At 43.9% G+C, this 22,447-nt stretch overlaps 1 protein-coding gene across 1 annotated transcript; it reads right to left on the bottom strand.

Moving 5' to 3' along the window:
- Positions 1 to 445: 445 nt before the first annotated feature.
- On the bottom strand, positions 446 to 2,445 carry PUT4 (Amino acid permease family protein). The gene has a single exon (XM_088971805.1). It carries the CDS (start codon positions 2,290 to 2,292, stop codon positions 781 to 783), a length of 1,512 nt encoding a protein of 503 aa, XP_088827931.1. The 5' UTR covers positions 2,293 to 2,445; the 3' UTR covers positions 446 to 780.
- Positions 2,446 to 22,447: the final 20,002 nt, after the last annotated feature.

The raw sequence follows: 22,447 nt of genomic DNA, 5'->3' as shown, positions 1-22,447 counted from the left end.
TTTTTTTTTTGGAATTTTCATCTTCTTTAGTACGAATGTTCATCTTTTTATTTCTTATCTTGTGCTTGATAATACATATCCGTTGATACCCAAAACTCTCTGGTGACAGAGTTTCCAATATTTTGAAAATTTGAAGAATCAATGAGGGTAAAAGAGGCATTTTATTACTCTGTTAGACATAACTTTAACAGAGGAAGTCCTAGTCCAATTTGAAAAGAGAGGGGAGGTTTTAAGTATTTTACCCTAATACTAATAGTTAGAACACTTTCTTTTTTCTTGGTTGATAGATTGGAAATGTACCAGACACTTCAGGGTCGCTCTGCAGATTCAGGAGAAAGCAAACAAATCAAGAAGGGAATAGACCAAATTTACCAAACAGTTCAGACAAGGCATAATGTATTCTTACTACTCTGCTAATCCCTCCATGGAGTGTGTGCACACAAGCTTTGAATTTCTTAATTAAAGAACGAAAAAAAAAATGTCATTGCTCAAAACTGAAAATAATATATATACACTGCAAGAAAAGAAACACCTACAACTCCCAGTAAACCAGAAGATTTCTTCCTACCCATATCCCCCCAAGCCAGTCACTCAATCACCCAATTTCAGATTCCTTTATCTGAAATTCTGTACAGTTGCAACCCTATCACCCTCTCATGCTTCCCAATCCTCACCAAATGCCCATTATAATGCAAATACTAATCCTAATAACAATAAAGACTTCTACTGATCTACAACATTACCCAGAGCGAGATAATTATCAAAAGACTCATCACCCATTCAACCTACTGTAATCTCATCTTCATCTTGCGCCTTGTTGAACTCAAACCACCTCTTAGCTTTAATGAACTTCATAACGAAGTATAACGCAATGCCAAATGCAGTCAGCGAAGCACTCAGCACAAAAACAATCTTCTTCGAAATCGCCATTACAAAGAGGAGAAACCCAGTTGGTACCAAACACATAAAAATCACTACCGGCATCCCTCCCGGAACCTTATACGGCCTCTTCAGTGTTGGATACTTCCGTCTCAGCCAGATAAAGGATGCTATCTCCAGTAGCATCCCCAAACTGTATAGGAAATTCGCCGACGCTATTATATTGGTGAAGTCCATGAACGATACTCCAAGCGTGATCGCGCTCGAGACCAAGATACCGACCCAGGGCGTATTGAACCAGGTTGATCGGGCTGCGCAGAATCGGGGCAAGAAACCGAGGTCGCCCATTCCCAGAAACTGGAAAGAGGAGCTGCTCAATTGGGCTTCGAAGAGTCCTATCGCAGATAGGACAACGCCAATTTCGACCCAGAACTTCAACCACTTTCCGGCGATCATTCCGGCGGCGTCGGCCAAAAACCCATCAGCCCAACTGGACTTTTCTAAAGGGAGAGCACCCGTTGCGGATAAGAGAGGGAGCAAGTAGCACAAAACAGTGAGGAAGCCAGCCGAGAAGAGCGCTTTCGGGAACGTCTGCTGGGGTCGATCGACTTCTCCGGCTAAGGTGCTTGCGTTATCCCAGAAATTCAAGTTCCAGAACAGCGTGTTGAAGAACAAATTCCAGTCTTTACTTTTTAACCCTCCAGAGCCCAGACTGAGCCACCGGCGAGGACGAATTCTGGGCAACGAGATCACGACCATTAGGAGGAAGGGCGCAAGAGAGATTAAACCAAGAACAACGGCGGTGTATCCGACTATGGTCAGTCCAGTATAATTAAGGAAAGATAAGAGCACGGTCGATAAGATAATAGCAAGGTAGCGAGGTAAACCAGAAGAGAAGATTGGCAAGACCAACTTCAAGTAATCGGCGCAAAGGACAGGGTAGGCAGCGTTGTTGATGACGCCGCTGAGGAACTTCCACGAACCCATGAGGGATCCCCAGAAGGGACCGAAAGCACGGTTCGCCCATATGACGTACCCGCCGTTTCCAGGGAATGTGGTGGCGAGCTCGGCGGTGATGAGAGCTTCCGGGATGGACCAGATAAGAGGGAATATCATGAACCCCAGAATAGCGAAAAGTGGCCCGGCGGCCTGCACGGCCGGCTCTTCTCCGAACGGACCCCCAGAGACTTCGAAGTAGATGAGAAAGATAAGTGGGATGAGCTTCAGTTTCTTTGCTTCCGGACTGGCTGTGGTAGCAGTGGTGATGGGGAGTTGGTCTGTCTGGAGTGGCTCATATGAAGCTTTCAAAGGAGAATTTCCCATGGTGGTGAGTTCTCCTTCTCCGGCCCCAATCCCTCCTTTTCCTCCTCCTCCTCCGTCTCCGCCTCCTCTTGATTGCACCTCAACAGCCATATCAAAAGCGAAGTTGAGTATATAACCAGCGCACACACCCCAATCAATCAGTCCGGATATCTATTTATATAACAGTTGAATTTGACGGTTCAGAGTCCTACTTCACAAGGATAGAAGAATCTTACTTCTTCACAGCGACTCGGAATCCCTCGAAAATCGTAACAACTAACAACAGTGTACACGTCAGCGTTTCTCTCTTAATAGTACCCAATGATTGTAACGTGTGAAACATGAATTCCTCGATGAATAATTTACCTAAAAGTACGAACAGGATTAATGCAAATTTCTAAGTTATACTTAGTTAAACATTCAAAATGTCAAATATTTCCATTCATCGAGAAAAAAAACATCATTGACCGAGGGCGAACGTCACCCCTGTGCTGAAATAACTCGTGTGATAAGTGATTAAGGATGATTTGGACTAACCTACGATGATACGTGATTGATTCAACGTGAATCAATTATTGTCTGATAATGTAACAAGCCTATAAAGCAACTCGTTGTAGCTCGTTACAACACGAGTTTCGGGTTCCCTAGTTACCTGAAAGGGGATATTCTAAGCCTTTTTAGCTTGCAAGTTAGGGAAACCAGCTCGTTCAAGCCCTAAGCATATAAATCGTTAGAAGGGCAATACTCAAGTATTCCTAAGCTAGCTACAAAATAACTCGCAAGTGAACAGCGCGAGCGTTTCTCAGGAAACTTTTATCTGACAGACCGTACTGATTAAACTAAACCACGTCCCTTGATTGACGGTGCAGTCCCTGTCCTTTCAATAGTCTGCACCCACGTCTCTCAGCAGGTGGAGGCGTGCCTACCCTTTGGAAACATGTCACCCATCCGAGCAAGGGGTACGTTGCAACGGCCACCTGCGCAGCCCTGGCAAGTAACGGTTGTGGCAGGGGCCCAGTGGCGGTTACGCCTAATCTGACAAGAACGCCCCTATAAAAGCCCTTGAGGCAAAAGGGAAAAGGATCTTCAGACTTTTGAATACTTTCGCACTCTCATACTCTAACTGAATACATCTTTGCTCGCGAGCTAATCTCTCAAGCACAGTAATAAAGCGCGACCTACACTCTTAGCTTTCACACTCTTCTTTTCTCTTTCCCCTGCGTTCTAATTTAAGCATCGGAGTATTCCCATCGGGTAAACCCCCGGGATTCCTTCTTTTCCATCTTCTCAGGTGTCGTCTGTTGCCAGCAAGGAGCCAGTCCACAGCCAGCTAGGAGTGCCCGGATCGTGCCGCATCATTTGGCGACGTCTGTGGGAAAGCTTCAAAAAGCCTCCCCTTAACTTCTGCAACTCCCTTTTTTAAGATTTAGCACCCTTGGCTTCTTCAAGCAATGTCGGACGCAGCATGGAGATGGACATCGCCAGGGAACAATTCCAAGTTCCCGTGGTCTGCATTGGGCAGTTCACCATTCCCCTCTCGGTGGACGGAGTCCCTAGCCTGAACGTGCCATGACTAGTGGCGCCTATGAGTGTTCCCCTTCCCCCCTCTGTTGAGACAACCTTCGTCGAACCAACTGTTGTCCCTCTGGCGACCAGCCGGAACCAACTTGATGATTTGATGTAGTGAATGCGGGCCATGCAAGCCCAAATGCAACAGCTTCAGCAACACCAACTCTACCAGCAGCAGGTGATGCATCACGTCTCTCAGTGCCACTAACAACAGCAGTTTCCTCAACTGCCTCTACCTTAGCCTCAATTCCCTCCTCGGTACCCGGCCCCGTGACAAGCTAGGTCTCTCCGCCAGGATGAACGCCCTCCTTGCCAAGAAGAGGCTTCCCAGAACCCCCCTAAAAGCCAAGCCTCCTCTCGTGGCAGAAAGGAAAGACCAGCCACTCCTGTCTCGCCACCGGCAATCAGGTTGGGAGGATCCCGACTCACCAGGTCTACGTCACCCCAGCAATTGAAGTTCGAAGCCCCATTTCTGGAGAACCGGTTCGAGGTCCTGGTTGCAGACCCTAAGCAGAACCCCTCTGTCCGCAGCCATCACCAACAGCCCGAGTTGTTTCCTGCGCAAACTATCCCTAACAGTACGAAGGCGAGCATCACCAACTCGGAGCCCGCCAAGAAGCAAAGACGGTGCCGCCGAGCGTGCCGAACTGCCATCTACGACTTGCCCGAACTCAGAGGCAGGGAAGAGATAAGCTCGGGTGAAGTAAAAGCTCCTCTCCTTTCCATTCCACCCCCTGTCTCCCGAGCTCCTGGTCGTTCCAATGCCCAAGGACTTCAAGCTCCCCCCTCTCGAAAAGTATGACAGGTCGTTCGACCCGAATGATCATGTAGACGCTTTCCAGTCACAGATGCACCTGGAAAGGGCCAGTGAGTCTTGCATGTGCGTGGCTTTCTCCACCACTTTCAGAGGAGCGGCCCGCACATGGTATCGGAACCATGCACTCGGATCGATAAGAAGCTGGGCATAGTTCATGCAAGCCTTCATGTCCCACTTTGTCACCAGCAAGGGGTATCCACGAACTGAGGAAATCCTTCTCAGTATAGTCCAGAGAGAGGGAGAGTCCATCTGGGGCTATATCAAGCGGTTCAACAATGCATGCATGCAGATATTGCGCCTAGACCCCGCAATGCGCCTTGCAGCAACCAAGAAGGGCGTGACGCACAATGAATTCAAGTGGCACATGGTTGTCAACCAGCCGGCGCCCATAACTGAATTCCTCAAGCTCGCAAACAGGTTCATAGCCACAGAAGAGGAGATCAACCAAAAGGGCGAAAGCACGCCCGAAAAGAGAAAAAGAGAAGGGGAACCTTTCATCCAAGGAGACAGCCGGAAGGACTTAGCTCGGGGGGTAAAGCTGAGTCAGCCATTCCAAGCCCCTGTAGTGGGCCGAACTGGCTACACCCCACTGAATGCTAAGTGGACCGAAATCCTGATGGAAATCAAGGATGCCCCGTACGTGAAGTGGCCACCCTGCCTGAGGGGTAATCCTAATGAAAGGAATAAAAATTTATATTGCAGCTTTCACAGAGACCACGGTCATAGTACCGAGAACTGTAAGAATCTCCACGACAAGATAGAGAAACTCATTCGTCACAGATATCTAAGGAATTTTGTACAAAATAATAATAATAATAATAATAATAAAGCAGGTCGGCAAGGGGAGCACGGTAAGGATGTTCCCGAGTCTAGCAACAGGCCGGAAGAGCAGTCACAGAGGCAGCCCCCGGAAGAGAGGCCAGTTCGGGGCACCATCCACATGATAGTTGGAGGCTCGATCGTTACAAGTTGTACCTCGGCGGCAACTCCGACATTAGTTCATGAAGCTACCAGAGAAGAGCAGAATCCTCCTAAGCGGCCGAAGACAGAGGAACCGATCTTCTTCACGGAGGACGATGCACGCGGGGTCCACTACCCCCACGATGACGCGCTCGTCATAAAAGTAAGGATCAAAGATTTCGAGGTCAAGTGCATCCTCGTTGACTCAACAGCTCGGCGGATATCCTCTTCAAAGCCGCGTTCGACCAACTTCAGCTGCAGGAAAGTGACTTGAGGCCCGCGAATACTCCCTTAGTAGGCTTCAGTGGAGAAAAGTCAGGCCCCTGGGAACAGTACTTGTGGAAGTCGGTGCATGGCCCAACGTAGTAACGCTCAACCATGACTTCTTAGTGGTCGTGACCCCCTCCCTGTACAATGCCATAATAGACTGACTGATCACCCATGCCCTACAGGCGGTGGTTTCCACTTATTACTTGGCAATGAAGTTCCCTACGGACTTCGGAGTGGGGGTAGCACGAGGCGACCAACTTGAGTCTCACAAGTGCTATGTTGCCGCCCTCAAGGGAAACACCAAGGTGGTTGACAATCTCGAACTGGAGCGACCTACGGAGCAAGGCGAAGAACGAGCTACACCTACAGAAGAAACAGTTGCTATTCCAGCTTCAGCGGAAGACCCATTTCGGACACTTCAGATCGGAATTTCAGTCCAGGAGCCCCTGTGATCCGAACTAGTAAGTTTCTTACTTTAAAATTTAGATGTTTTTGCATGGTCTACAGCAGAGGTGCCCGGCATAGACCCTAATCTCATAACTCACAAACTCAATACTAATCATGTAGTTAGGCCCATTAGATAGAAGAAACACAACCTAGCCCTAGAGCGATGAAAGCAGTCGACGAGGAGATCGCGAAGCTCCCTGCAACCAACTTCATAAGGAAAGTCCATTACCCAAGCTAGGTAGCCAACCCTGTTCTGGTAAAGAAGGCTAACGGTAAGTGGCGCATGTGCGTCGACTACACTGACCTGAACCGAGCCTGCCCAAAAGACTGTTTCCTCCTCCCTAGAATTGACCACCTAGTGGACGCGACCTCGGGGCACGAGTTGCTGAGTTTCTTAGATGCCTATTCAAGCTATAACCAAATCAGGATGAACCTCGCAGACGAAGAAAAAACAGCCTTCATAACAGAGTTTGGTCTATATTGTTACAAGGTTATGCCATTCGGATTGAAAAATGCTAGGGCAACCTTTCAAAGGCTTGTAAATAAACTATTTGAGCCATTAATTGGCAGAAAAATAGAGTGTCATGTAAACGACATGGTCGTCAAAACCCAATACTCACATGATTAATACAAGACTTACGTTCTGTCTTTCAAATTCTATGACAATTCAACATGAAGTTAAACCCAAACAAGTGTGTCTTCGGTGTTACCTCGGGTAAATTCCTAGGGTACATCATCAACCAGCGCAACATTGAGGCCAACCTGGATAAAGTTAAGGCCATCCTAGATGTGAGACCACCCTGGAAATTGAAGGAGGTTTAGAGGTTGAATGGCCGCATAGCCGCCCTGAGCCGCTTTATGTCCAAATCAGCAGACCACTGCCTGCCTTTCTTTAAGGCAATTAAAAGGAGGTAGACCGGGTCCAACGACCCATCTACTACGTTAGTAAAGTATTGCAGGGAGCAAAGACGAGATACCCAAAGATAGAGAAGCTAGCCTACGCACTGGTCATCGCAGCTCGAAAGCTCCGCCCGTACTTCCAAGCTCATACAGTTATCGTCCTCATCGACAAACCTTTGAGGCAAGTCTAACTTAAGCCTGAGGTCTCTAGTCGACTGACGAAGTGAGTCGTTGAGCTCAGCGAGTACGACCTCCAATACAAGCCGCGAACTGCTATTAAGGCCCAAGCCTTGGCAGATTTCATTGCGGAGTGCACTTTCAGCTCCGAAGTCTCCAGGTTGGTTGAGCCCGAGGCCCCCAGTTCGGGCAAGCCCGGCGCTCCCAGGCCAGTTGAGCCCGAGCCCCGTGAGGTAGTAGCTAGTGTGGCATCTCTCCTACTTAGGCCAAGCGCAAACTGGGATGAGGAGCCCTAAATCCTTCACGTAGACAACTCCTCAAACCAATAGGGCAGCAGAGCCAAGATAGTTCTGCACAGCCCAAGTGGAATAAAACTGGAGTACGCACTACGCTTCGAGTTCGCAGCATCCAACAAGGAAGTGGAGTATGAAATGTTGATAGTTGGGCTGGCATTAGCTAGAGAAGTAAAAGCCAAGCATATCGTCATCTGTAGCGATTCCCATCTCGTAGTCAACCAAGTCACAGGAGATTACGAAGCTCGTGAACCGACCATGATTGCCCACTTAGCCAAAGTAAGAGAGGCTCTCCTCAGCTTCCAGTCACACTTCATCAGATAAATCCTGAGGTCGGAGATCGCTGAGGCCGACGCTCTGTCCCAGTTTGCTAGCACCAGCGACATCACCATGAGGACCGTGTACATAGAGGACTTGCCTTGGCCTAGCATTCTTAGGGGGGCAGAGGAGGCTGCTCCCATCGTTCAAGCAGAGTCGAGCTGGATTGACCCGCTTGCAAACTTCTTGCTACATGGGACCCTCCCCACGGACTGCAATGTCGCCAGAAGGGTAGAGCATCAGGTAGCCAAATACGTCATAATAGACGGACGACTGTACCGAAGATCCTATACGCTACCCTACCTACGCTGCTTTAGACCCACCGAATCCAAACTCATACTCTGCGACACTCATGAGGGTCTGTGCGGTGGACACTTGGGAGGCAGGGCCCTCACCCAAAAAGCACTACAACAGGGGACTATTGGCCAACAATGGAAGCAAACGCTACCGATCTCGTCAGAAAATGTGACAAATGCCAGAAGCATGCCAATATCCACCATCAGTTCGCTGCCGACCTCAAGTATCTCACCAGCTCGTGGCCTTTCGCACAATGGGGCATCAACATACTTGGACCGTTCCCGCCAGCGACAGGCCAGAGGAAATTCTTAGTAGTAGCAGTGGATTACTTCACCAAGTGGGTAGAAGCTGAACCTCTTGTAACAATCACAGCCCAAAACGTCCAAAACTTTTTTTGGAAGAACATTGTGTGCCGCTTCGGGCTACCACGATTACTAATTTATGACAATGGAAAGCAATTCGAGAACATCAAATTCCAGAGCTGGTGCCAAGATATGGGGATACGACAGATTTTCACTTTGGTTGCACACCCTCAAGCAAACGGTCAAGCAGAGGTCACGAACAGAGCCATCCTCCACAGACTGAAGGCGCGTTTGGACCGAGCTAAAGGATTGTGGGCAGATGAGCTACCCAGTGTTCTATGGGCTTGCCGAACCATGGAGAAAACTGCCATAGGAGAGACTCCCTTCAACCTCACCTACGGCACCGAAGCAATTATCCCGGCACAGATAGAAGTACCTACGCTGCGACTGGAAGCATACAATGAAAAGATAAATGAAGATGAGCTACGTACCAACCTCGATTTAATTCGACGAGGTAAGGGACCTCGCATATATCAAGACCACAGCTTACGAGCAAAGAGTAGCTCGGTACTATAACGCCAGGGTTAAGAAGCGAAACCTTTGCGTCGGTGACCTGGTCCTCCGTAAAGTTATGGTACCTGAGCCCGGTGTTGGCAAGCTCGGGTCTAATTGGGGATGACCTTACTTAGTGAAACGAGTGCTCGAGGAGGGAACATACGAGCTCAAGACCCTCGAAGGGAAACAAGTACCTCGGGCATGGAATATTGTCAACTTAAGACAATATTACCTGTAACAACTGAGTAGACCACGAGTCACTCCCAGAGCCTAAGGGCCAAAATGCCAAGCTAACATGACCTCGGCACAATAAGACCCAGTCGCCTCCATAGCATGGGCAAACTTCAAGGGCAGACTATGTCACCCCCCTAGATTATGGGCTAAAACACCGAGCTAACTGAGACCTCAACATCAAAAAAGACTTAGCCACTTCAGTGATGAAGACAAAGTATGAAATATCTGAGGTGTAAACAGCTTGGGTTTAAACCCCATGAAACATAGCTTGTCTCAGTGCGTTGGTTGAACTAAGGAATAACCGATAAGTGTATGGTTCGGGCACACATGGTAATCACTTTTTCATGCACCATAGAGATGCCTTAAATGATTAAGGGACAATTCGGGATAACGACTATCAAGAATTCCTACTTCGGGTATGTAGTTCTAATAGCTCAGATGTTGAGATCGCCTTGGAAAAAATAAAGAGCACATCATACTTGGAAGAAAAAAGAAGATATTTCATTATCATTTAAAAAAAAAAGAAAAAAAAAGAAAAAAAGAAAAAAAGAAATAGCAAATGACAAAGCAATAACAGAGCTAAACAGCTCGGGAAAGTCTGATAGAGTGAAAGGGCACAACCGCCCAACAAAAGATCTTTTCAAGATCGGGTTTATGGCACTCGGGAGCCACCAGAAGTCCAGACAAACACCGCCGAAGCCTTAGGGATCTGCCTCCTCATCCTCGTCCTCTGGAGAGTCAAGCTCCTCCTCCTCCGCCTGGTCCGCTGTCTCGGAAGGTAGACCTTTCATGGTGATGTCGTCGAGGTTGAGTCTGAAGAATTTCTTTCGGACCAACCACCGGCAGAGCTTAAACCCAAAGCGATACGAACTTGAGCCATATTCTACTTAGAGGTCATGATATTCCTGGGAATCTTTGAAGTCTCAAACCGCCTTCTCTCGCTCGGCCTCCACCATGTTGTCAAAGTTCTGAGTTTGATTCAATAGAGTGGACCCCAAATCCCGAACCTGTTGGCGAAGGAGCTCCCTCTCCGCTACGACCCTTGACGGCTCCTCCCTGTAACGCGTGCTCTCTTCAGAAAGCCTGGCAATTTGCGCCTCCTGGTCTCGACGAGCAGCTCTTGGGACTCGCTCCCCTTGCGAGTGTGAAGGAGCTCACCCCAAGTCCGGTTGAGCTCGCCTTGAAGCTTCTGAAGGTTGACCTTCTGGTTATGAGAGTCGTAGGAGTGGACGTGCATCTGGAGGGCCATGGCGTATATGGCGGTGTTTACCTGCCAACAAGAGACAGGAGTCAAAAGACATTAAAAAAGGAAAGGAGGGCAAAGGAAGATAGAAGGACCACTTACCACCATACAGTGAGAAGCAGGGAGCACAGCAAGATCCCCAAGCTCCATCACCCCCCATTAGCGACCTCCTCGTTTCATATCACTCTCCGGCTCATCCTGCGAGCCATGACAAAGTCGTTTACGCCCTCCCAGTTCCCCACTGGGAGACGCAGATAGGGAAACGACCAAGAGGAACCCAGAGAGGCTATCTCTTGCTGTGGGAGCTCACCCTCCTCGAAGTTGGCCCCGCCGACACCCCCTTTGGATGGAGGCGGTGGGACTTTGGGTGGAGAAGAGGTGAAACCTAGCTCGGAAAACCCGAACATAGTACCCCCGGAGGGGGGAGTCTACTTGGCTACCAAGAAGAAACCGTAAAGTGTCAATTCGGTGAGAACAAAGTACATGTATATACACAACATTGTGACAAGGTACTACGCGACCTAAAGAGGCAACCTACCTGGGCTCAGGCCTACCTGCACGAGCTTCTCCTCGGTCAAGTAATCCGAACAGAGGAAGCCAACCAATGCCAGGACAACATCGTTTTTTGAGTGTCCGAGTCCAGCTCGACCCCAGAGTCATGGATGGCGCCCCTCCAAGTAGGGAAGGGCCACCCCTCAGGGTTACGAACCAAAAAATAATCCTGCATTCAGGCGGGAATTTTATTCAGAATCTCATATACACAACATTGTGACAAGGTACTACGCGACCTAAAGAGGCAACCTACCCGGGCTCAGGCCTGCCTGCACGAGCTTCTCCTCGGTCAAGTAATCCGAACAGAGGAAGCCAACCAATGCCAGGACAACATCGTTTTTTGAGTGCCCGAGTCCAGCTCGACCCCAGAGTCATGGATGGCGCCCCTCCAAGTAGGGAAGGGCCACCCCTTAGGGTTACGAACCAAAAAATAATCCTGCTTCCAGGCGGGAATTTTATTCAGAATCTCATATAAGAGCTTATAGCCACGGCAGGGAGAGAGGTAGTAGAGATGTCTCTCCGGTGGAGCCCCGAGAGTGGCATTCTTTATACAATGGATAGCAGAAAAAATGTCGATGTTCAAGGGAAGACAGTATTCACAACACAAGGATATAGTCCCAACCATGTTTCGAATTGCGTTGGGATGAAGTTGATCAATGATGACATTAAAGTGGTTTAGCACCTCCACTATCAAGGGGTGCAGGGGGAGACGTAGGCCAGCCTTGAGTTGCTCCTAGTAGATGACAATCTCATTGGGACCATGCTCCCGTGGAAAGTTACCAGTGGGAAGACAGTAGATGAGATCCCAAGGAAGGTGGAAATAGCTAATTAGAGACCTAAGTCTCCCCTCTGTCATGGAGGAAGGGCCGAAAGTATCGGGCTCCCTTCCCCAAGAAGTGGAGGCTCCATCACCGGAGGCCTCCCGGGCCCCCGGGGCCTGTTCCCAATCTCCCCCTGAGCTCGAGGGAGCAACATTATCCCAGTCACCGCCCCGATGACGAGTGTAGTACGGGTACCCAGACATGAATGATAATAATCGAGACTCACCGAAAGGGACGAGACGAAGTGAACTGAAGAACTCGAGTAGACTTGACAGATGCCCGACCAACGGGCCTACAACTTGGGCTCAAGCCCGGCCCTGATAAAAAGCCCAAAGCCCGAGCCCGAGACCGAAGCCTGACTAAATAAAAAAAATTGAATTTTTCCCTATTCAATAATCAATATAAATCAGAATTTATTTACATTAAAAGAAGAATATAAATTCAATATAAATTCTGAATTCAATAATCAATATAAATCAGAATTTATTTACATTAAAAAAAGAATATAAAATCAATATAAATCAGAATTTATTTACATTAAAAAAGAATATAAATTCTGAATTCAATAATCAAAATAAATCAGAATTTATTTACATTAAAAAAGAATATAAATTTAAAATAAATTTTGAATTCAATAATCAATATAAATCAGAATTTATTTACATTAAAAAAAAAGAATATAAAGAAGGGAAAGAGGCAAAGAGGTGAAAAAAAAGGGGGTATTCGATTAGAGTTTTTAGGTTTAATTATAGGCTGGGTCGGGCTATTTTGGCAAATCTCGAGCCCGGCTCGAATTTATTGTGGGGTATGATTTTTGGCCCGAGGTCAAGCACGTATGGGGGCCAGGTCGGCCAGCCCATGAACAGGTCTATGCCAGGCTGCCAGCTTACACCAGGGCTAGGTCATGCCAAGGCCAGGCCGCCAAGTCGCGTCAGTGCCAGGCTGCTAGCTCGTGCTTGTGCCAGGCTACTAGCTCGCGCCAGGGCTAGGTCGCGCCTGTGCCAAGCCGCGCCTGGTGGGACACTATCAACTTGGCTAGGGCAAGTTGTTGCCAAAGTGGTTCCGGGTGTCACCTAGTTGTTATGAGGTGCCATGTGTCACAATGTCATTAGAAGGCCAAATCCGCCCTCATCATTTTCCCCCCCACTCCCAAGCCGAAAGTAACTCGGCGAAGGGAGTAGATTTCTCCTTTTGGCCCGGAATGAATAATTCGATGAGCTCGTAAGCATCGATTCAATTCCTTAAGCTCTGTGAGTGACTCACAGTCTGCTCCTTGATTTTGCCCATACCGAAGAGACGACTGGGTCTTATATGGTGAGGAGGTCTTCGCTAGTTCGATATTTTAGCCCTTAGGCTCTAGGAGCAACTTGTAGTCCACTCTCCTTGATCTTGCCCATGTCGAAGAGGCGACTGGGTCTTATGTGGTATTTTAGCCCTTAGGCTCTGGGAGGGACTCGTAGTCTACTCCTTGATTTTGCCCATGCTGAAGAGGTGATTAAGTAGTATATGGTGAGGAAGTCTTTTATCAGTTTGCCAATTCGCACCTGGGCCAAGTCGCCAAGTCGACGCCCATGCTAGGCCGCTAGGTCGGCGACCATGCCAGGCCGCCAGGTCGCACCTGGGCTAGGCTGCAAGGTTGCACATGGGCCAGGCTAACAGGCCGCGCCAGGCTGCGTCTGGGCCACCAGGTCGGCGCCTTAGAGCTATGGCTGCGCTGCATCAGCCTCGTGACGTTGATTACCCACTCCTACAAGAAGCTAATAGGAGCTCGACTTACGGGGGCAACACTACTGACTTTAGATCACCAGCTCACATGGTTGGAAGGCTCGACCGGCAAGGGCGTCCATGCAGTCTGTTGGCCGCCTACTCCTGCGAAAGCCACGTAGAGCTTATCTTTGTAGAGGGCACCTCGCGAAGAGGACTGATGAGGTTTTATCTGAGTTGAAATAAAGTTGGTAGAGCTGCTTAAGTCTGTTGGCCATCAACTTCCTACATAGTCTTTGAGTTCATAAAAAATGGGAACTATAAAGCGAGATCTTTAGTTTATAAAAGTGAGGACTTAGCTTTCTCGAAGAAGAGGACTTAGCCTTTTAGAGGATGAGAACTTAGCTTTTTGTAGTGTTTCCCACAGACGGCATCAATTGATGTTGCACAATCTAATTGCTCCCTGCTGGAGGTGATCTGGCTCCTAGTAAATGATGGACTTGGTTGATCTACAAAAAGCGAATCAGAGAACCCGGGGTGGCTAACCTGGCGAGGTCGCTCCGATGCTTAAGTCATTACTCTTATAGTAGACTTGGTTGATCTACAAACGACGGACTTGGTTGATCTGCAAAAAGCGAATCAGAGAACTCGGGGTGACTAACCTGGCGAGGTCGCTCCGATGCTTAAATCAGTACTCTTATAGTAGACTGCGAGCTAAAAATCACAAAGTATGAGAGCTAGAATTTGCTTGATTGCTTGCTTGCCCCTCTATGCCATTGGGGTTGGTGCCTTTATATAGGCATTATTTGGCGCAGGCTTCACGCACCATATCCGAGATTTCTATAAGGTCATATAAGTGGTTCGAGATTCATAGAGGTAACCGGCATGCACGTTGACCACCCTCCAGATCGTTCGGCACGTGGGCCAACTTCCAATGGTCGTGGGAGTGTTAGGACATGCATGTCGAATTTGTCGATGAGCACGTCTCGCAGGTTGCCAGGTTGGTGCCTGGGCCAAGCCGCCAGGTCGCGCCTGTGCCAGGCTACCAGCTCGCGCTAGGGCCAGGCCGCGCCTGTGTCTGGCCACGCCTAGTGGGACACCATCAATTTGATTAAGGCATTTGCTGCCAAAGTGATTCCGTGTGTCACCTAGTTGTTTCTGAGATGCCATGTGTCACAATGTCATTGAAGGGCCAAATCCGCCCTCATCATATTCCATGTTAGCTTTGAAGGCAGCACCGAGAGCGCTCACTCGTTCATTCTCTCTCCAAATTTTTTGGTTCTTAAGCCGCTCCGCTTGTTGGTGGAGTTGAGAAGACACGAAACCCTGATTAAGGCACTACTAGATCTCAACGGCTATCATCCCATCTTCAAAGAGTTTATTCTCAACCATCAATGTCTGGTTTTGGGCTGCCAAGCAAGAGATCTCCAACTCAAAGGCCTCCTTGGACTGAATAGGAGAGTTGACCTATTGATCGGTGTAATCTGTTCTTCACTTGTAGTTATTTCAGTACCCATTTTATAAAAGGGTAAAACAGGTATCTGAAAAAGTTTTATGCATAAGTTAAACATTTTTCCGTTGGGCCGGGAGGTTTTTGTCAAATTTTTAAAAGTTTAGGGGAAATTTTTGTTAAAATAAAATTATAAGATAAGTTTTATGATTATTAGAAACTTTAGGGCAGGTTTTTATATTTTACCCAATTTTTTTTAAGTGCAAATTGCATCAGTACATAATATATATTTAGAGATGCAAATGGATCGGATCACGATCGGAAATCCGATTCTATTTTGTCGAATTTTGATACCCCATGTCGAATTTTCAGATCATAATGGCTAAAAGGATCCTATTAAAATTTGGATTTAATTCAAATCACCCTCTATTTGATTCAAAAGAATAGATCATATGAAAATAGTTATAATTTTTAAAATTATTTATTTTTATAAAAACACACATATATATATAATAAAAATAGTTGAAAAAGATATTTGTATTTTTTTATGGTTTTTCTTTATATAAACTGTTATTCATTCTTACTTTAAATAATTTAATAGTTAGGATACGTGTGATGTATGGGTTTTATTAAGAAATTTTGAGGAAGCTATATTTCCAATTAAATGTTGCTCATTTAAGTCCAATGCAAGCATTATTATTATTATTATTTTTCTATTATGTCTACTTTTTTCCATCTCAATTTCTTGTTTTTTGGTTATTTGGTGATAAGCACCACTAATAACCCCCCTTTTCCAAAGTATGTGATTGTGGGAATTGAATCTCTATCTATGATAGAGTGAACCAGCTAACATACCAACTAAGCCGCCACCTCTAAGATCAATTGGCTATTCAATTACAATTCAAGTTGTCTTTCAGTGAGAGTGGCAAATTTTCCATGCTCTAAATAAATTTGTATTATTTTTTGTATCTTAATGCTAAATTTTTATATTTTATTGGTCTTTAATTATTTTTAGGTAAAATTATAAAAAACTCCTCTTATAACAATTCTATAAACCATCCTTATGTTTTGACCCCCTATAGTTTTTTAAAAAAATGCAAATACCTCATTTCTATTTGCTTTTCAGTAACAAAGACATTGAAATTACAAAAACACCCTTATCATTGTTAAGGCATTACCGTACACAATTTAAAGTTTCAACTTTACCCTACAACTTTCAAAAAGTCTCTTCTTAGATGAAGTAAGGTAAGAATGTTGAAGTGAAGTAAAATGAAGCAAATCTTTTTTTCTTTCAACGTATTTTAGTAAATTTACATTTGAATGAAGTTGGTTAAGAGTAAATTTGGTATTTAAAAAAATTATGTATTACATCAATATTTTATATTTCAAATGCTAATGAAAGGACGGTATTTGCACTTTTTTCAAAACAATATGGGAGGTTTTTGTTAAGGTCAAAACACATGGAAGTTCATAGTATTGTTAAGTGAATTAAACTATTTTTAAGATTGATAAATTTTTATTACTTTTTCTTTTTATTCAACCTTATTAAATTTATATAATTATATTATACCTTTATTTTTCAATGGAATTTAAGTTAGTTGGTAAAGAATTAACTATAAAACTAACAATTCTTAGATAATGCTGCATTAGTTTTATATTAATTTTAAATGGATACTAGTTTTTAATGTATCTTATTACTTTTTATTAATTAATTATTTTTATTATATTAATTAGAAATACCAATAGCATTAATTAATTATTATTTTATTTTATTTAAGTAATTTAATAAATTACTTTTGATATGGTCAATTAATTTTTATCATTTTCAAATGGAACATAAATAGATTATAATTTTTATGGTGGTTTATTCAATGTTTTCAACTCATCGCTAATTCGAACAGTTGAACCCTTCAAACCATCATTAAGTTCTATTTCTAATTTTGGATTCCTAAAACCTATTGTTTTATAAAAATCATTAAATTGATCAAAACCCGTTTGACCTAGGTGGTTGAACCATTGACCCTTTGGACCTAGTCATTGGATCACAGGTTACAATATACATTGTAGTGGAAACTTTTAGAGGACTCTTATGCTTAGTTGTTTGACGGAGATGATTTTCCCCCACGGGGATGGGGATGGGGAAATTTTTATCCCTGTTAGCGGGGATGGGGAGAACACTCCCTGCCCCGCGGGGACCCCGATCCCCGCCTCATGGGATCCCCACTAATATATATGTATGCATATGTTATATATGTATATATATACACATACATCTATGGATTAATACTTTTAGAAATATGTTTGAATATTTTTTAATATGATTACATTTTAATTATTTTATTTTTATTTTTTTAAATAAAATAAAAAACAAAATGGTTAACATTATAAAAAATCATGGGAATGGGGATCCCCGTGGGGATGGGATGGGGATAACCTTGTCCCTGTTAGCGGGGATGGGGATGGAGAGAGGCTCCCTCTCCCTGCCCCACCCCATTGCCATTCCTAATTCCAATTCCGTGGAAATGAAATCAACCCATGAGAGGTAATCCAGTCCACCCCGACTTGGTTTGGTTTTGGTAGTAGAGTGTCACATTATGCTAGAATTGCATGAAAATAATGAGGTCCGTTTGATTTGCAGTAGGAATTTGAATGGGAATTCTTCGGAATTAGAATTAGAATGGTCTATTCTTATAGTTTCTTTGGTTCAGACAAAAATGTGAATAAGAATTAAAATAGGCAGAAACGGGATTTCATTTTCAAAGAAGAGGTAGAGAATGACCATTCCCTTCATTGAGGGAATGCCATTCCAACATGAAAGGGAATGTAATTCTAATTTCGCCCAACCAAACAGTTGAAATTGGAATAGCCAATTCCATATTCCAATTCCGATTCCAGACCCTTGTTCTCGCGAACCAAATGAGGACTAAATAAAAGAAGAAGTGTGAATGGTTGACAATGATCAACCAACTGTTTTGTTTTGTCGTGAAGGTGCCCCTTGGTTCACTTTTCTTTTTTAATACGTGGTTGTATTGACAGTAAAAGATTCCATCTTCAATCATTGTTGACTATTGATGATAATGGTTTGAAAATTATACCAGTAGAGAGCTCTCTGTGTTACCTAATATTTGCTGCTGGTCATATATTTACGCCTAATTTGTTTGTAGTGAAATTTTATTTTCCAAGTACAAAAATATCAAAGTGCAAATTTTGATTTATTTTTTATTTTAACTTTTTTTTTTTATTTTGTTTGATTGCATTGTATATCAAGTGAAATAAACTTGTAATAAAATAGATAAATCTATGATGCGGGAAAGATATCATATGGAAAGAGTTTTGACCAATCAAAATTCATCCATGAACTTTGATAAAAAAAAACCCTTATTTGCTACCACGTTGTGATTCCACTTTATTGGTCAGTTTTTTTTTCAAATATCATATCTTTTTCATATCATAGTAACACATCCAAGGCAAAAGTGAAGTAAATTTTGCATTCTTTTCATTTGCAGTTAGGCTGAGTTTGGAAGGAGTACAAATGCAAATATGTAGAGTGTAAAACCTTAAATTTTGTATATATTTATGTTGTACATATTTGCATTTGTACTCTTTCCAAACTGAGCCAATGCAAATAAAATTGCATTGCAAGTTTGCAACCAATTGAAACCATGAATATTTCTCAGTAACGAAATGCAATAACCCAAAAATCTTCCTTCTTGAACAACTAATTGTTACTTGCAAGGTTTTGAAAACCATATCGGACTAGACGACTGGACCAGTTGATTCGGGAAACATCCAGGCAACTAGTTCCATTTCACCTTAAAACCATTCTTGGGCCAAAAACCATTGACTTGGTTAGTCATCAGTGACCCGCTAACCCAAGCGGTTGAACCATTAATGCGTTAACTCAGACAACAGTTTGGACTATTTTTTATTTTAATTAATTTTTAAAATCAAAACAGGCCATCTGTTTAAACCAGATGATCAAATCACTGACCCAAAAACCAGTGGCCTAAGTGGTTCTAATTATGGGTCGGTTTTAAAACATTGGTTACTTGTGTCCAAGGTTCAAAGTATCAATACACCTCAATACATTGAAAGAGGTATATCAATACTGTGGACCCAATCTTTTTAAAACCAATCCGGAGGTTGACCCAGCTTTTCCACTAGGTCACAGGCCATCGGTTCTATCGAGTAGGTCGACCAGTTCAATCTGGTAATGTCATAACTAAAATATTAAAAAATTATATATTATATATGCATATATATGTATATATACATGAACAAAAACCTGTATAAATATCTAGAAAATGATATAAAATTATATATAGCTAAACCTATGATGTTTTGTTGCTCGCTGCTCACTGTCGAGCCTGTGATAGTTGATGCACAGTCACCGCTTTGAACTCTGATTATGGAGGTTTGACAGTTGATACAGTCGCTGCTCGCCATTGAGAAACAAAGTTGCGAAGCTTGTGATGTTGTGCTGCCCAAACCAGTGTCACTCAAAGCCCTAGGGTCTCCCAAACAAAGAAGAATACCATATAGCGTTGTCCAAACGTGAGGAATGAGGATGGCGTTTAGGTAGGTGTCATCAGTGGCTGGAGATCATATTTCGTCGATCTTCTTCGGTCGTTCGTCATCTCCTGTTTTGAATCTTGCATAAACCCAAGATTTACAACAGAGAAAGTGTTAGAAAATGTAAAAAGAGAAGGGGGGGATTAAGTCGGGACATTTGGGGGATTTTACAATTTTTAAAACCTAAAAAATGTAAAAAGAGAAGGGGGTCAACAATCGAATTGTCGCTTGCTTGCCGGGTCGCTAGTTTGACAATTCAACTGTTTGGGTCGTCTGATTCACTGACTTGTCAACGGTTTTTACGAAAATACTGAGTTTTGTGAGAATCAGATCAAAAAATCAATCAGGTGATGGTTCAAATGATTCAATTGTTCGATTCAACAACGTGTTAAAAACCTTGTTTGTACCTAACGCAACTTTTTTTTTTTCAAAATATAACTCATGGGATAGGTCTTAGACCTGCCTAGCCCCAGCCATTGATATGATATAATACCCCCAATTGGAGGTGTATCATATCGAAATTTTGAATATTGATTGTGAATCAAGATGACCCCACTTAATCCTCTCACCAAGTTTTGTTATTGGCAAATTAATTTTAAGGAGGTCATGATTGGTTCACCTCCAAGTGAGTCACCTTTCGTCTGATGCGGCCAAATTATTTCCCATGTCCCAGATCAAAACCATTAATATTGAAATCGGTTATCTACATGATGAATATACCATTTCTAACATTTGGGTCAAATACATGGATTCTGAAATGTAGCCATGTCATTGGCTTGAAAGAATGGTAGGATCCATCTAATGGACGTCATGAAGGGTGCATAATGGGTGGGCGAATTTCAAAAATTTTCCTACATTCTCCCAACTGGGAATCATATTCCCTAAATTTAGAATACAATATTCAAGGATTCTACTTGAACCATAATCGAACCAGATTTGAACCAAAAGTAAAAAGGAGGATAATACCTGATCCGGAGAAACAGTATCTCCCAAAGTTGGTGTTCACGCCCAAAGAAGACACCAAGATCCGCTCCTGCTGAAGATGACACAGTTGTGGATGGAACAGAACCAGTAGGGTGCATCCTACACACTGGATCCTTCGCAAGAACCCACTGGAAACTCTGAACACCGAATTCTTTTCAGTCTTTTCTACAAGACTGATGTCAAGAACTGATTTCTTAACCTCTTTCTACTGCAAAGATCAAATCTTGCAAGAGGGGTCGGCGGCGGCTGGAGAAGAACTCCTGGGACGAAGGTAGCTCAATAGCTTTTCTTCTCCCTGGAGTTTTTGAGATCTAATCTCTGTACGTAGAAGATTTTCTTCTCCACTGGAAAAACTTGGTTCGAAATCTGGTATTTTCGAATTGGTTTCTCCTCCTTTCTTCTTGATTAAGAAATCCTCCTAATTAGGAGTTATCCCAATCCAAATCAATATTTGGATAGGGGATAATCTTAATCCTATCTGCAGATTAAGTTAGTTTGCTCCTGATCTTATCAGGAGGTTGCCAGATTCAAATCTGATTTGAATTTGGTCTCCTAGAGTGGATAAGGTCAAAAGCCCAATCCTTTTACTAACATCAATCTCAGATTCGCCCCTTAGATGGGTGATCATATCAGCCCAGCTCGTAATGGGCTTTTGGCCCATTAAGTGTTCAGTGTTTAACTAGTTTCCAATCTGCTGTCTAGTTGGGCTTCTTTGTATGGTGTGGGACCCAACCATTGATCTACACACCAGCCACATGTGTTCGGCCCAACCTTTATTACAAGGCCCAGCCGAATTCACTGAAAAAACTCAGTGACCCCTTGAGCACATCACATGGACCGTATGGGCCCAACACTTACATTAAGTGGTCCCTGGGCCAAGCCATCTTATAAAAAACCAGGGACTGTGGGTATGTGCAAAATTAGCCCATTAGGCATTATTCTAGATGGTCTTACACTTAACCTCTCAGCCCTTAATGATCAAGCACTGCCCAACAAGAGAAAACCTCTCCCTTGACTGCAAGGAACAGTGCCGCATTCTCTACTCACATGGATCCCGGGAATTAAAACCATTTGCAAACCTTTTTGAAACTGTACATATATATATATATATATATATATATATATATTAATTTTGCAAAACAAAATTCCAACGATTGAAATCAACTGATCCTGTCACTATGATCACTCACTCAGATGAATTCTCAGACTGCCCCAACATGTCCAAGTTTTGACCCCCACTAAGGATCTCACTGATTGACATATCAAAGACAGCCCGATCCGGCACCTAGTGAAGTGTCATAATCTAGTCTAGGGGTCAGGTGTAACTTTCCAGTTTTGCCCATCTGTCTCCAAGGACCAGGGCAATATTGGAAATCTGGTCCGGTTCAAGGATTCAAGTAATCCCATACTACATGTGCCTTGGGTCTTACCCTGGTGGCCGAGACAAGCCATCCCAACACTTGGTGGCACATCAGTATCAGCCTTGGCAGGATAAATCTCCTCAGATTTATCCAATGACTGTGAATATTTAAAACTAACATGAGTCTCTATAAGTGTCCAGTTTTAGGGTCTTACACAGAAATATACCAAATAACATGAATCAAACATATACTTTATTTATTTACACTAAATGTCAAAAGTACATCAAATTGGATTGAATCTAAGGGCATACAAAACTGTCTAACATGGCTAAGTACATTAACAAACCACAGGTTATTCTCCCAAAGCAAGCAACAAATTATTGATATGTATCATACCATAGTATCCCATGATATGTATTAGTTTCAGGGTAGAATGTGAA

This window comes from Nelumbo lutea, chromosome 2, assembly GCF_056320005.1.
Source record: "Nelumbo lutea isolate HS-2025 chromosome 2, American lotus-T2T, whole genome shotgun sequence".
NCBI classification, from domain to species: domain Eukaryota; kingdom Viridiplantae; phylum Streptophyta; class Magnoliopsida; order Proteales; family Nelumbonaceae; genus Nelumbo; species Nelumbo lutea.
Note: the sequence above shows the minus strand (reverse complement) of the source record. Positions and strands in the feature narration are given on the sequence as shown.